The sequence below is a fragment of the Nematolebias whitei genome, chromosome 10 (genome assembly GCF_014905685.2).
Source record: "Nematolebias whitei isolate Nwh7 chromosome 10, NemWhi1, whole genome shotgun sequence".
Classification (NCBI taxonomy): Eukaryota; Metazoa; Chordata; class Actinopteri; order Cyprinodontiformes; family Rivulidae; genus Nematolebias; species Nematolebias whitei.
In genome coordinates this window covers 10,172,217-10,188,569 of record NC_056507.1, presented here as the reverse complement: position 1 = coordinate 10,188,569, position 16,353 = coordinate 10,172,217, and the positions used below count along the sequence as shown (strand labels likewise).

Here is a 16,353-nt window from a genome sequence, read left to right as displayed (position 1 = left end):
GTTGCATCTATTATATGTTGCATCTATTATATGTTGCATCTATTATACGTCACCTCTGACAACCCGGAAATGTGGGCCGGTGTTTTGTCAAAAATCAATTGGCTGCCAAATGGTGGCTGCGGGAGTGTGCACGAGGAGGACTTTAACAAGAATTTAACAAGATTATCACTTAAAACAATTATTTGTTTGCTCAAAACTATAGTAAAGGTGTGTCTCAGTCTAACTTTTCCTTATAAATGCACTTTGACGATCAAATCAGCTGCATTTTTAAAAGCATTTGCTGCTTCGGTGCTCCAGGGAGCGCGCTCTGATGGAGGATTCATTAGAAAGGAAGAACAGCGCATTTTTTCAAAATTTAACAAGATAAGCACCTAAAACAATTATTTGTTTGCTCAACATTATAGTAAAGGTATGTCTCAGTTGAACTTTTACTTAATAAATACACTTCAATGGTCAAATTAGCTGCATTTTGTTGGGGCGGAGCAGCGAAATGAAGCTGATTTGATGGTTGCTCCAGGCGAGCTGGACTAAGGTGGCATATTTGGCAAGCCGATTGCATCATTAATAGACACTTTTACCTACTACATGACACAACGGCATGCCATACTGCTTGAGTGCCATCTAGCAGCTTAAAATGGTAGTGTTCAATATTTTCTGTCAGAATGAATGTATATAATATAATAATAATATGTAATAATGGTCATATCTCAGCCAAAAATTGGTTTATAAATATTGGGAAAAACATAAATACGTTGCTTGGATGTATAAGTCGCAGGGCATGTAAATTATGCAAAAAACTATGATTTATAGGCCAAAAATATGGTAATGTAAACCTACTTAAAAATACAGTTGTATGTTAGCTGAAGGCATGGAGATAAAATGACCAACGAGTGAAGCTGGACAGCCTATAATAACACTAACCTATCATGATGGTGTGAAAGTCGACAAAATAAAAACATTTAAATCACCAAATTCAATTGAAGCAATGGGAACATCACAGCAGCAGAGAGGAGGAGGATCGGTACGGTTCTTTCAGTCCTCATCCAGCAGTGCAAACTGAAAACCTGCTTTCATTTCCAGCCTCAGAGACGAGCACTAAAAGCTCACGATTGCAAAGGAATCAATATCGTTTCTGCAGTCCGGTATTCAGGCCCGCTCAGACTGAACAGACAAGATGCTGCTGGTAGCTTCAGACCTAAAACTCTGCAGAGCTGAAGATTTACTCCTGCAGCTGTGAAAAGCTCACTTACGCTCTGCAGCCGGTACGATAAATGGACTGAATTACACGGAAATACTTTTCTCTGCTGAAGGGGAGGAAGGGTGCGCGATCTTTGACCAGAGATGGAACCAGATCATGAAAAATACCCATAATCCCAGTAAAGTTGATTCTGACTGTCAACCTGCTGGACTAATAGAATAGAATAGAATAGAATAGAATAGAATAGAATAGAATAGAATAGAATAGAATAGAATAGAATAGAATAGAATAGAATAGAATAGAATAGAATTCAACTTTATTGTCATTGCACATGTCACAGGTACAAAGCAACGAAATGCAGTTTGCATCTATCCAGAAGTGCTTAGCAAGAAAAATAAATTGGTAGATATATATATAGTACAATATACAGTAAGTTGCTTTGAATATGCTATAGGTATAAATATATACAGGTTGTGAGTGTACAGACTATGAACAGGTTATAATATGAAGGGGTATAAACAGCTATATAAAAGAAAAAAAATATATATATAAGTATGTGAGTACTTATGAACAGTAGATAGTAGCTTATGTGTACAGTTTGTACAGTAGTGGGCTAACGGATGAAAGTGCAGGTGTTGGTGTTACAGTCCATGTGCTGTTGTTGTGTGTATGAGAACACAGACCGTTGTTGTTATTCAGATGTCAGGAGGCAGAGTTAAGGAGTTTGACAGCTGTGGGGAAGAAGCTGTTCCGGTACCTGGTGGTTTTAGTCCGGAGGCTCCTGTAGCGCCTCCCAGAGGGCAGGAGGGTGAATCTGTATAACGTGATTCAATTCAATTCAATTCAACAATACTTTGTTAATCCCAAAGAGAAATTAAATGTTGTAAATCATTATCCTTGTTTCATTAGAGTTGTTATAGATGCTGATGGCTGTAAGCAGGAAGGATCTCTTGTAAAAGTCTGTCCCACAAGGAATCCAAAGAAATTGGCCGCAGATGCCATTCGATCTATCCACCCGGACTCGGCTGGCCTCTCAGTTCCCCCGGGCTGCAGAACCGCCCGAATGCTGGCCAGAACTCCTCCCAGAATGATGGCCACTCCTCCCAGCAGTCCGCCGAACTCCTCGTTGCTACCGGGGGACGATCCTGGTCCTTCTGCTGTCACGAGCCATGTTTCCTGCTAGTTCCAGGATCTCCTTAGGAGATCTTAGGATCTCAGTGGTCAGGCACTCGAGCACAGCTGGCAGATAGATGGGAATGCATCCATGGAACCTCCTTTTCAACTCATTTGAGATTTGGCACTTTAGCTGAAATATTATTTGAGCTTTTGAGATGTTAATCAGCTGCTCTCGGTTATAAACAAAACACCTTGTTGCTATGGTTACGTATCATAACAAATGTACAAAAATAAAAAGGTATCAAGTAGTAAAAATTCTTCCAGTTGTGCAGCATCTGATACCAGAGGAAAGAATCATCCAGAAAAAGTGATATACATCCAGGAAAACGGGAATTAAAGTTTCCAAAAGCAAAATCTCAGAATGATGATGTGATGACAAGCTGCTTCAGTTTTATCACCAAACCAACGAGCCTTAAGCCTCGAAGAGAAACTGTTTCTGTAGCTGGAATGCTTCAGACCAAGAAGAGAGAAAATTGAATTTTAAAGGAAAATGTGCAAACAGCATCTTGAAGGAAAGTAAATATCAGATTGAGCATTCCAGCTGTAGTGCAATATTTAATGTTTTTATACCAAAATCATCCCACAGAAAGTAGAAGCCTCTGAGAGGATGCACATCACTTCAAAGGCTCTTGAAAATTTGAGTCTCTGCGACGCTCAGAGAAACGTCTCGTCTGAATTTGAGCTGATTTCTCTGCTTCTGTTTGTGCCGCTGACAGTCAACGGTAATTAGGGAGCATACAAGGCTTGTCTGCTCAGTCCTTCCTGTTGGCCTCATGTTGGGGTAAATTATTCTGCGCCGAGACGTGCCGGTTCTTCATCAGGGGAGGAACCTGAAGGTCTCTTTGAGCTCAGCAAACAGAGAAGCAGGCATGAATAAACAGCTGAGGAAGAGCAAAAACAAACCCAGAAAGCTGTCTCAACACTTCATTACTGTAGCAACAAACTGTCTGCAGCCATCAAACTCGGGCTCATCTTAACTTTTGCATATCTTATTTTTTATCTGAACCTAAAAATGAAAGAATTGATGAAGAGCAGTAGTGGATAATTGCGTAATTTAAATGAAAAGCTTAGAATTTCCTGAGGGCGTGCATGTGTCCTACTGCCTTTGTCATGGCTGTGTGAAGTTTGGACCCAAGACTGCAGAGGAGCTCCAAATTTAATAAAACTTTAACTAAACCAAAGCTGACATGGCAGCAGCAGAAAAACTCACGAGGAGGCCCAGATGAGACCGAGCGTGGAGCGAGAACACACACAATGCTCCACCGAAGACTGGATGGGTGGATCAGAGCTGATGAGGGAAGTGGCTGCAGCTGTGACAGGCGAGACTGACAGCAGGTGTAGACGGGTGGAACTGAACAAAGAACAAAATGCCCAAAACAATCTGCAACACTGGAAAGTAAAACCAGCAATAAACTCAAAACTGGCAAAATAAACTAAAAGCACAGATGCAGGCAACTCCTAATGCTAAAGATTTCAAATAAGACTGTTGCATGTTAATACCGTATTTTTTTGGATTATAAGGTGCATTAAGTGAAACACTTTATTCCACTCATTCACAACAACCACATACAATCGGTTTGAGGTCAGTAAGCACAACCAGAATTAATACATAAAGCACACTGGATTATAATGCTCACTGTCAATTTTTGTGAAAATTAAAGGATTTTACGTGCGTCTTTTAGTCTGAAAAATACGGTAAATGAGGAAGTTGAAGCCATTTTGGTCCATCCATCCATCTATTATCTTTACCTGCTTCTTCCTTTTCGGGTTGCAGGGGTCACTGGTATCATATCCAGCAGTCACTGTGCGAGAGGCAGGGGACACCCTGGACATGTCTCCAGTCCATCACAGGGACACATAGAGACAAACAACCATTCACTCTCTCACTCACACCTAGGGACAATTTAGAGTTACCAATCAGACTAACATGCATGTTTTTGGTCTGTGAGAGAAAACTGGAATACCCAGAGAAAACCCACACAGCACGGAGAGAACATGCAAACTCCATCCAGAAAGGCCCCCGGCCGGGATTTGAACCAGGGCGACCTGCTCGCTGAGAGGCAGCAGCTCTACCAACTGCGCCACCGTGCCACCCCATTTTGGTCCAACCTTGAAAAGAAAATCTCTATATTTTGCCTGAGCCAAGTGGCACCAAAGTTTAACTCATTATCTGTAAAATTTACAGAAATATAGATATTTTTGTGGATTATACTGATTGGCTGTGGTGTCCATCTTGAATTGGGTTAACTCCAAAGATCAAAGTTCATGCTCAATAATCCAAGTTTTAAAAAAAATCCAACTAAGTTAAGTCAGGTCTTCTGGACTCTGAACTTTGATGTTTTGAACCACTTTGGCCATGGCTGCCTCAGACGAGTCGATGGGGGACAGGGTGGTCCCCAGAAACCATCTTATCACCAGCAAACTGGTTGGCCCATTATGTGAGTGTGCTGCTTGTGGGACTGAATTTGTTGTGGCTCCTCAGACTGATGAAGTCTTTTGGATGAAAGACGAAACGTTTCAACAAAAAAAATAAATAAACTGTCCAGAGGACCTAACTTAACTTTGTTGGGTTAACACCACAGGTTTTTCAGTTCCATGATGTGTTTTTGTATGAACGGGACACGCCTCGCTACAGGTTTCAACAACAAAACGTTAATAAAACCTTGTCAAGATCTGGGTTTTTGGTTAAGTTGTGGCACTTCTTTTTGTTTTTGTTGTTAGTTCTTTTCCTCTTTTTCACATTTTATGATTTTTTCAGTTTCGTTCTGTTCTTTGTGTTTAGCTGGTTTAGTTTTTGTGTATTCCTCTGTGCCACCGGTCCCTTCTAACTGCACCCGTTTCCTGTTTTCATCAGTCACAGCTGCAGCCAGTCTACTCATCTGCCCATTTTATAGCCCCTCAGCTTCACCTCTTTCTTCAGATGTCATTGTTGTGCATTTTATGCCTTCAGCATCACATTGTGCCAGTTTTACAAATGCAATTTTTTGCTGCCACAACAACCTTCGTTTAATTTCTTCAATAAAAACTCAGCGTTTTATTGGAGTTCTGCATTCCTGGGTCCAATCTCGAAAAACCTTGACAAACCTTAATATTTTACATGATACAGTTAAGAAATTCAAGACTTCTGTCACGCCTTCTTAGGAGACAGGAAGTGAGTATCTCATAGCATTAGCTTGTAATGCATGATCACTGTGTAGAGGATCTGGGTTCAAGTAATGCATTTATTTATTTTTACAGTACATGTTCCAGAACCAGGAAGCAGAAGCTTTTCCTGCTGCAGGCTGTGAGGAACAGTGACTCTGACGTGTGGACGGTCCTTTTTTGAAGTGAAAAGTAAGATTGACTCTTTTAGCACGTAAACTGAAGGAGGCTCTTATGTGGATCAGTGAAGGCAGTATGGACCAGTACTGAAGGCAAGCTACATTTTATTTCAGGATTAAATGTGACCAAAATGACTATAAACTCATTCTAAACAAGCGTGCAGAAACAGAAAAATATCGCTGCATCATCGGCATAAAGGCAAATATCAGAACTGAGATATAAAAACAGTTAACGTAAAATAAGCAGAGAATTTATTCAGACGAAAGAGAAAAAAACAACCGTAAAAGTAACAACTTGTCCTTAAAATTGAATTTATTTGCTCTTTAATCTGACCTGCTGTGTTTTCACTGATCCCTTCTGAGACAATGTCATGGGCTGGGTTTTAACCTGCAGTGCTAGTTAATTCTCCATGAGTTACGAGCCTAAAGGCTCCCTCTGTCATCTCTTGTCGTTTGTCTCCTCAGGCTGCAGGAACTGCTGCTCCTCTCATTATTCCACCCCACATGAGTCTGATCCCAAGGCCACGCCAGCCTGTTTCTTTTCCACTCTCTATCCTGCAACACAAACGGGCTTGCACAAGCTGTTTTCTCTGAATCGGCTCGTATATTTCCTGGTGAGCTGGCTGCCATGGATTTGTTGTTGACATTCACTGAAAAAGTTTGCTATGGCCTAACTGTTCCCACATAAAGCCAGCTGAATGCAGACTGTGTTCTGGGCTTCTGCACTTTAGTCTCTTGCTTGTAGACGTGAGTTTTTCTTCCTATAAAGAACTGAATACAGATCAGATAAAAAATAACATTTTGAGTGTTTTAGACTTTAAAGTGAACAGCAGCAAGTTCCTCTTAGAAAGCCTCTTTCCTGGAGGACAGTTTGTAGGTGAGTTTCTGTAAGGCTCCTCAGACACTTCATACGTCTGTTGCACAAGATGCAAAGTGTGCCGTTCGACTGGTTTTTGACATGTATCACTATAAGGTTTTTAAACCACCTAAACGCCCGTTAAATGTGTTTTTGCTCAGATCTGCCAAAGGTGATTTCTCTTCCGTCTCTTTAAATGTGCTGTTTCAAAGAAAACAGAGAAATCTTTACTTCTCATTTGACAAAAACACAAATGCTGCTGCATTTTTGCACACTCTCCAGTCACTAGAGTTGGGTGGAATAACGACAACGGGTCACTTTTTTCTTTTGCCGATGCTCTGTTGCACTAAACCTGCTTGTGTAAAATAAACCGAGCCTCAGTGGCAGAGGTGTTTAGAGGAGAATTCCTTCTTGAGACATTTCCGAGAGGAAACAGAACGTACAGCTGCAGTCAGAAGTTTCCATCATTATGAGCACGTTGGGTTTTTATTAACCGTTAGGCACCACAGAGCTCCTTTGTAAGGGAGGCCTGAAGGCACCTTAAGCATGCGGTCCAGGCCCAATAGGGCTTGAACCTAGGACCTTCTTGCACTGAGGCAACAGTGCTAACTGCTAAACTACCGTGGTGCCCGTTTATCTGAATTGTTTTTTTCCAGGGTGGAAGCATTATACGGCATCAGCTTCAGTGTTTTTTTTTAAAAACAAGTTATACACTCCCACTAATATTTAGGTAAATCTCCATCAGCCGGTGTCACCTGGACCTTTTTGTCACCATCATCAAGCTTCTGGTAGAATGTTATTCAGTGGCTCTTCTTCTTGGCAGAATTGTTGAAGTTCATTTAAATGAGATGTTTCCTTGTTTCAGACCCGACTTTCAACCGCAGTCCACAAATTTTTAATCAGGTTGAGTCTGGGACTTTGGGAAGGGAACTCCTGAAGCCTGATTTATCCAGTCAGGAACCAGCTCTGGTGTTTGGGACCACTGTCCTTTGTCCAGGTTTCACCCGTCCAGCTGTTGGTTTGAGGTGAAGCTGAAGAATTTGGAGGTAGTACTTCTTCTTTATTACTACAGCATGATGCTGCCACCACCATACCTGACAGTTGGGACCCCCTTCTCCAGCCTGAAAGCCTCACTTGAACTCCTCCGAACATCCTTCTTCTCACTGTGTCCAAAAAGCTCATCTGACCAACATACTTTCCTCCCGAAGACTTTTGTCTTGTCCCTGTGGACAGCTGAAGGTTTTGGAGCTTCATTCTTGGTCCTTTCATTCCACTGGGATGTGGAACTGGCCTCACTGGTGGATAGGAACTCTGGTGTTCTACCAGGTTCCAGTTCTTGACAGGCTTGAGTCTTGGTGGTTCCTGGGTTGTTCCTGAAACAACTTTCTTTCATCTGAGCTGGGACAGATCAGGTCTTTGTTTAGACCTTGGCACATGGGACACACCAGAAGAACTTGTGTTGACCTGAAGAGCCCGGAGTCTGGAACCGTTTAGATGTGGCTCCAAATGACTTTCCCAACTTGGATAGATCTGAAGTTCTTCTTAAATATTCCCGACTTTCTTGGATCTTCCTGTAGCTCCGAGTGTTGTCAAACAGATCCATTTTCCATCCATCCATTATATTTACCTGCTTCTTCCTTTTCGGGTCATGGGGGTCACTGATGCCCATGTCCAGCAGTCACTGTGCGAGAGGCGGGGGACATCCTGGACATGTCTCCAGTCCATCACATGGCCACATAGAGACAAACAACCATTCATTCACCCTCTTACTCACACCTAGGGGCAATTTAGAGTTACCAATCAGCCTAGCATGCATATTTTTCATCGGTAGGAGGAAACCAGAGTACCCGGAGAAAACCTGCACATGCACGGACATAACATGCAAACTCCACCCAGAAAGGTCCTCAGCTGGGATTTGAACCGGCGACCTTCTCACTGAGAGGTGGCAGCTCTACCAACTGTGTTCCACCGTGCTGCTCCAGATCCGTTTTATGCTGTTTAAGAAAAAGTACCAGCTGCAGTTGATCATGTTCACTAACATGAAGACTTCACTGCTGAAGCTTTCAGGAACCTTCAGCAGTAAATATTAAAGGATTCACATCAACGTTTTTATGTTTTTGAATCAGAGAACGTCCTCAATAAATTCAAACTTCTGCACCAGATTCTTGTTTTTAAAAAACCATTGATGATGTAAAATAATTAAAAGTCCAAAAATAATATGAGCAGATGGAAACTTCTGACTGCAACATGAACTTCATAAAACCAGCATATTTACACTTTCACAAAAACTAAAGCAAATATGCATAAATGTCCTGGAGCCAGTCCTAAAAAAAGTTTATTCTTTGGAATTTTGTTTTAATAAGTGTGAAGAATTTCATTTGTTGTAGAACACTTGCTTTATGAAATGTATATTAATAGGATTTAAAAAATATTTATACCATTTGATTGTAAGTGCTCAGCACTGGTTGCAGGCGACAGCGCCGTTTTGTTTGAAACAGGATGACAGATAAGTTAAAAATGTGCAATACTGTAGAGAAGTGGGAGGAAACTGCACGGACGACCGTAGGAATGTAGGAAACGTAGCTGTGAGTTGGAACGCACGCCAGGCCGATGCACTTCTGAAGGATAATGTTCGCCTGGGACTCTAAAAGCCCTGACTCTCACCCTGAGCTGGACGAAAACTACAAATGGTTCATTAGTGATGAAGCGGGGCAGAGATGGAGCCCACAGCGAGGCCGAAACCTTCGGCTACGGCTGCTGGGGGAATGTTGCTGTTACAATGTCAGAACCATTTTATCCAGAACAATTTTAAAAAGTTGTCACGAGCCTCGAATTTCTGCAGATTTTCTCCTAAATGTGACGTCGTTAAGGACTTTAGCTGCTGGTGCGACTAAAATTAAAGCTGGAGTTTAGATTTGCTTTGATCTTTTTGAACATTTCTAAAGTAATGAGTGAGATGTTGGCAGAAATAGAGTTTCAGATTTTATTGACCAGAGATAAAAAGCCATGTGTTCTCAGAAGTCCCAGCTTGGTGAAATACTTTGTAAAAATTGTACTTTTACCACAACACTTTAAGAAGGCGGTGTCTGGGCTGCGACTGCTGGAGACTCAAACGTGAGGAAACGAGCAGATTTTCAGCTGCAGTCTCAATGATTTCTGCTCTGGAATTCAGACTTGGCAGTTTTGTGATCTGTGCACACAGACCATGTCCAGAAATTAGCTGTGCAAAATGCAACCTCGCTGCTTGTTGGTCACGTACAAAATTAAATCAAATGAAGAGGAAACAGACTTGGTCACAAATACATTTTAGTGACGGCATCATAATATCTGTCAGGGTTTGAACTTTTGGTTCTGTTTCAGCAGTTCTCCTCGTCTTTGTTATTGTTTAAATCTTTTGGTCATCGTGTTTATTTTCCTGGTTTTGTGATTCTTGTTTGGTTCTGCTCCTTGTGTTGTGTTCCATTTCTTCTTCAGTCTGTCAGTATTTTTCCACTGTCAGCTAGCCCCGCCTACTCACACTGTCAGCTAGCCCCGCCTACTCACACCTGTTCCCTGTCCCATTACTCTCCCAGACTTTAGATTCTGTCAGTCTCCATTCATCATCGTTCTGTCATTGTTTTCTGCTTTTTGCCCTTGTGTCTTTTTGTGTCTGATCCAAAGAACCGGTAAGTTCTTGGTTTAGTTTTATACCTTTTAATGAAACCTTTAAGTTTAATTTGAGCTCCTCGTGCCGTCTGTATTCTCGTGTTTTATATCGACATCGAGACAAAATTTTCCTCTTTTTGTGCAATTCTGAATCTCCAACAGTCACGGCATGGTGAGACACTGGCTTTATCTACAAAACTCACATTGTTAGGTACTTCTGAACTGAGACACTAGTTAAGGCTCATTGGGCTAAGATTGCTGGGAAATCCTAATTCTGAGCGTTTGTGACCAGCGAGCCACGTTTCAATCTTTGAAAATCAGACTTTTTGTGTGCACGCCCCAAAAAACCCTATTCTAGGAAGTGCACAATATTTGGTAGCCCGCCTTGGCTGCTTCCCTTCACGTTTAAGATCCTTGAAGATCAGCTGGTGAGCAGCAACTTGTCTCAGGGGATCCAGCGGGTGTATTTTGTCACCTGCACCAGCCGTGCACATAAAAAAGCAGTGATTTTCGGCAAAACACGAAGCTGCAAGACTGCCTAGATGCAAACATCACAATTCAAAGACAAATTTTCTCACAATTTTGAGTTTTAGTTGCCATCAGTCACAGCCCAGTGAGAAACCACCTTCCTGAGTTAATCTACCACTTTGAAATGAAGTTAAATAAATTTGGACCAGTTTTTTAGTAATTTATTTATAAATGTCATGGTTTTCAGGTCAATCTGAGCTGTAACCTCAGATGTTTTCTGTCATAAGGAAGAGTCAAAGTGCAGCTCTAGAATTTACAAAACTGGACTAAGAAGGGTTTAAGACACCTGCAAATGCTTTGGGACTATTTTGAAAGAAAATCTGCTTCCTAAATCTTTTTGAACATGTTCAAAATTCAAGTGGCAAGGTAGTGAACCTCTGCACAAGGGAAGCGAGACATTCTGGAGGCTCCCTGATAAACTCCCAGAGAGTTCTTCCTGCAGGGGAACCTTTCTGTGTTGAACCCTCCAACGCTGGAGGATTCTGGCTGAACGAGGGCAAAAGTGATCTGTTGTGTGAAATAAGTGAAATTGCACTAAAAATGACAGCTGTAAGATAGCTAACAGTATAAATTAGATTCTTGTTCTTTGCAATATTCTTTTTCAGAGTGATAAATCTGCACATTCAGTTGCTGTTGCGTTTAATTTATTCTGTTTTTAACTTTTTCACTGAGAATGAAAAGACGTGTGTTATTGAGACTTCTGCTTGTCGGGACTGCAGACAGATAAGGAAGTGTTTTTGTTCGAGGATTGAAAAGACATTTGCTCGTGACAAATCCTGGCATCCTGCAGCACCTCTGCACGATCATGGATCATGAATAAATCTGCTTACTGATCAGTTTCTGCAGAGCAAAAGGAGACAAACAGCAACACTTTCTGTTGATGCCAGGAAAGACAGGAATGATCTAAGAGCTTGGATGGTTTGGAAGTGGGTCACAAATGGCTGAAAATGTGAACTGTTTTAGGTTTGTTTTTTTTCTTTTTGCAAAGACTAAAGTGTGTTTGTTACAGTCTGAGAAACTCGACATGTGTTCCACTTCTGTATGAAAAATGTAAGTGGTTCATTCAAATAAAGGTTAAAAACTAAATATTTGGTTGTGTTTATTGGACTTGATGTTTGCATTTTGGAGAAATTTTGTAAAAAAAACAAATAAATTAATTAAATTGATGATTAAGGTGGCAGCACCTTCCTTTTAAGACGCCAGCTTTAATGATCATTACAGTAGTGTCACAAAAGGCTGGTGCTGGTGAACCCAATGGTGCAGGCAGGCAAGGACTCAGTATGTATATATAAAATAAGAAATGTATTAATAGCTGACAGGCAGTAAAACAAACATATAATGATCAGTGGGTACTCACAATACAGACAGGTTCATAACCAGTGGACAGAAGACAATGCTAGGACAAGGACTAACACAGAGACACAGACTTATATACAGTAAACACCAATTAGACCAAGTGAAGGCATATGTGAGTAATCACAGATGCCAGGGAAAGAGACAGAGGATGCAAGACATGAATATGACACAAGATGGGGCTAGATACTAAAGAAACACAAACCCTATAAAGAGAAACAGAGGATCAGGAGGAAAGCAGACATAAACACGACACCATGGGACAAAACCACAACTCTTACAAGTAGTCTATGAAACCATGTACAAATGTGCAACTAATTTGTGTGATCCCTCAGTACCCTGAAAATGGAAAACAAATTGAAGTTTGTTTCTTTAAAAAAAAAAAAAAAAATTTATAGTTACTATCAACATTTACAAGATTATCCTCAATTTCAAATGGTGATTTATACTCAGTGAGAAGTGAAGAAATCTGATCTCTAAGTGACGCAAATTACATAATTTTGTTCTCTTATGAGCTTTGAGTACGTATTCTGTGCACAAAGTCCAGGGAGGGCTTTTCTCTCGCAGGGGTGTGCATTGTGTTGTGTGATTGGTCAGAATGTGATTGTGGGCATGTTTGTTTGCACAAAAGTGAGTGAAATGCGATGCTATCATTTTGCTTCCAGAAGCCGGCTGTTGTGCTGCAAGATGGATCAGTCTGAGGAGCAGCTGGCCAAGGCTGTCAGGAAATACATCCATCTTTATGACTATTCTAACAAAATGTGTAGAAATGGTAAAATAACGAAGACCTCTTGGAAGGGGGTGATAGAACCACTGAGTGAAGAGGAGTTCATCTATGGTGGGGGATTTTTTGTGACAAATTTACTAAGGCCAGATGGCAGATGGCAGGAGAAGTGAAGATCCCATTTATCCATCCATCCATCTGGTTCTGGACTCGGGTCTCAATGACCGTAGCTTAAGCATGGAGGTCCAGACATCTCTCTCCTCAGCCACCTCTTCCAGCTCTTCTGGGAGGACTTCAAAGTGTTCCCAGAGCAGCTGAGAAACATAGTCTTTCCAGCATGTCCTGGGTCTTCCCTGGGGTCTTTGGGGTCTCCTCCCATTTGGACATGTTCAGAAAAACAGATAGCTTCTCCCTGCAGCTCAGCTCCCTCTTCACCACAATAAAACCAGCACAAAGTAAAGTTTTGTGGAAGTTGTACTGATCTGTCTGTCGTTCTCACGCTCCATTCTTTCCTCACTCGTGAGCAAAACCCAGAGATACATGAACTCCTACACTTGAGGCAACACCTCACACCCAGCCTGAAGAGGACAGCCTATCTTCTCCAACTGAGGACCATGGCCTCAGATTTGGAGGTGCTGACCCTCAGCCGCTTCACACTAAGCTGTGAAATGGTCCAGCTGGAGATCATGACACAATGACACCAACAGGACCACATCATCTGCAAATAGCAGAGATGAATTCCTGAGGTTGACAAACCGGACCCCTTCTGCTGCCTGACTAGACAGAGAAATCTACTTTATGAACAGAATCAGTGACGTTGGGAAGCCCTGGCGAGAAAGGAGATCTAGACAGGAAGAAACGTGTTCCTTTGCTTTACAGTGGCCGTGCGTTCATGTAAAACACTGTGAGATGACCACCAGCGAAGTGTATTACAAGTCAAGGTAAGCAAATAAAACAAAAAAGGTTAAACCATGTCATCTGGACAAGTTTCTGGTAGAAATGTTTCATCTTTTTTCTGAAATACTGAGCCATGGACGTTTGTGCAATGATCACGCTCTAAGTTTCATGCACATTTGCCCAGTCCTTTGTGAAATCTTTCACAAAACCTTTCGATAAACAAACAAAAACATTATCACCCACCTTTTACCTTCAAGTATAAATCTGTGCCCTTGAATAAAAGTTTAACGAACTGTGTGATGTTTCAAACCAAAGGTCGTAGAGATTTCCAGCAGAGAGACATCTGCTGCTCTCAGCTCTGACTGAGCCTGTAATTTATTAAAAAGATAAAAATATCTGACATCTTTTTTTTTTAAATAAACGGCAACAAATAACCTTCATCGTCTGTCGGCTGCCTCAAATTTCTCTTTACAAAACCCATTTTTATGCTCTGCACAGAAATAGTCCTTATCCTTGCAGGCTGTCTGACACAAAAGAGCAACAAACACGTCAGAAAATAATCTGTTTTTTAGTTAGAACGACGGTCTCCATCATTTATCAGTGCTTGTTTCCAAACGGACAGATGTTTGGACAATGTTCAGACAGATTTAGCAGCAATTTAATGTCAAACATCTTCATACGCCTCTTTCCTGGGTCACCCTGCTCCACGCTGAGGGAAGAATAAATAAATAAAAAGACTAAATTTAGAATAAAAATGGGCTGTTTTGAGAACTCTAGAGAAAGCAGATGATTTTTAAACTCTAAACCTGTTTGTGGATTTGAAACCTTTTTACTGGAATGACTAAAGGAAAGCACGGGAGACGCAAGTAAAGAGCAGAATATAAACTTTATTTAAAATAAACTCAAACATACTGCACCCGACCCAACAGGTGAGCCTGCACCTGTAGTTTTTAAAGGCTTGGCCATGATGAGCTCCAGAAAACCAAGTGATGACCAAGTGAAGTCCTCAGTGACGAAGACTTTGCTCCGGTCTCGTGGTAAAGAAGGAGCCTAGCTGAAAGGTGGAGCTTCGGATTTACTCCTCCATCTTTGCTCCAACTTTCACCTGTGAGGTTCGTGAACAAAAGAACCAGAACCTGGATCCAATCAGGTGAAGTGAGCTACTTTCAGCTGGTGTTCAGGCTCAGTCTTGGACTGAGGGAGCTCGGAGTAGAGCTGCTGCTCCTCCTCATCAAAAGGGTCTTGAATACCTCCCCTCCGTGGTTTTAGGAGACTCCTGGGTGGACCCAGAACTCTTTGCAGGGATCATCTTTCTTCTCTTAACACCTTGAGATGCCTCGGTTGGAGCTGGGCAGGTGGAGGTCTAGGTTTTTCTCCTGGACTTGTTGCCTCCATGATATGACCAAACATTAGAAGAAAAGCTGATGGATTCATTTATTTTAAATTAGCAAATTAACAAAACTTTTTAAAATGTTTTTTGTGACATCGTTCTTCCATTTTCCACATTTTTTACCTAAAAGAACTCTCTCTACTTTTCAATCTGTGACCCAGCAACTCATTAAAACAGGAAACATACCAACAACTATTTTTAGAAACCGTGTTCATCTCCTCAGACTGAGGTAGACGTGTCCGATTGGTTTCAGGTAGTTCTGACACACATCAACAGGATGCAGAGAAGCCAGAACCAAATGGATTTCTTCTCACGAACCTCTCCGGTTCTCTCCTCCTCACTGCGTTTCGTGGCGTTTGAGCTCCTGTTACGTCTCTGATGCAGCTCATCTTCCATTTGTGAATCCTCTAAATTAGATTTCCTTCCTTTTAACCAGGGAGGGATGAGCCCGGAGTCAGGAGGGAATGCTCCTGCAGCGCTGATGTCATAGAAAAGGTTTAAACAGCAAGGGGTTAAAGTTAAAAAGACTTTTATCTAAACTCATTTTTGTTCCAGTTGAAATTCAATGTCTTGAATAAAACTCAAACTTCCTCCTGAGGGACTCTGATGGACGGCCACATTCATGACCCGAGTTCAGAATCAGAACAGAGGTCAAAGGTCATGAAGGTATTGTTCACTGGATGTAGTTGAAAAGTTTCATTTTCTGCAAAAGGCTCCACACTGAGTAACAGACAATTCATTTATAATTTCCTGCAGAATTGGAAACATCCCCAATTCAATAATACCATTATAAGTCTTTCAAAGTGACAATAATACCGTTTTCTGAATTTATGTTTAAAAAAACATGAGGGCATGAATGTCAGCATGAAGTTTGTACTCCTGCAATAAAATTATATTTTGTGTTTTAATTTTTGCAAATGTCTGTAGTTCAACATTTCAAGGTTAATCACACGTTACTCACTGCTCTAAATTCATATTCATAAAATCTTCTGCAAATAACATCCTGAGAACTGCATCCTGATGTTGAGGATATTAGTTTTGTTCCGATGATGTTTAGTACTTTCAACCTGTCCAGGGTGTACCCTGCCTCTCGTACAGTGATGGGCACCAGTAACCCTCCATGACCTGGAATTGAAGAAGTGGGTAAAGATAATGGAAGAATGTATGGATGATGGATGGATTGATGGATGTTTGGTTGATGATGGATGGATGGATGGATGGATGGATGGATGGATGGATGGATGGATGGATGGATGGATGGATGGA

The 16,353-nt window shown here is 41.4% G+C and overlaps 1 protein-coding gene across 1 annotated transcript in view; it reads left to right on the top strand.

Annotated features, from left to right (window-relative positions):
- The window catches only part of hsf4 (heat shock transcription factor 4), a 20,527-nt gene extending 14,275 nt beyond the window's left edge, over positions 1-6,252 (top strand). The window contains exons 12-13 of the mRNA XM_037683319.1: positions 5,612-5,707; positions 6,160-6,252. Of these exons, the coding sequence (XP_037539247.1) occupies positions 5,612-5,671 (60 nt within the window). The 3' untranslated portion in view covers positions 5,672-5,707; positions 6,160-6,252. The remainder of the gene's footprint in view (positions 1-5,611; positions 5,708-6,159) is intronic.
- Positions 6,253-16,353: the final 10,101 nt, after the last annotated feature.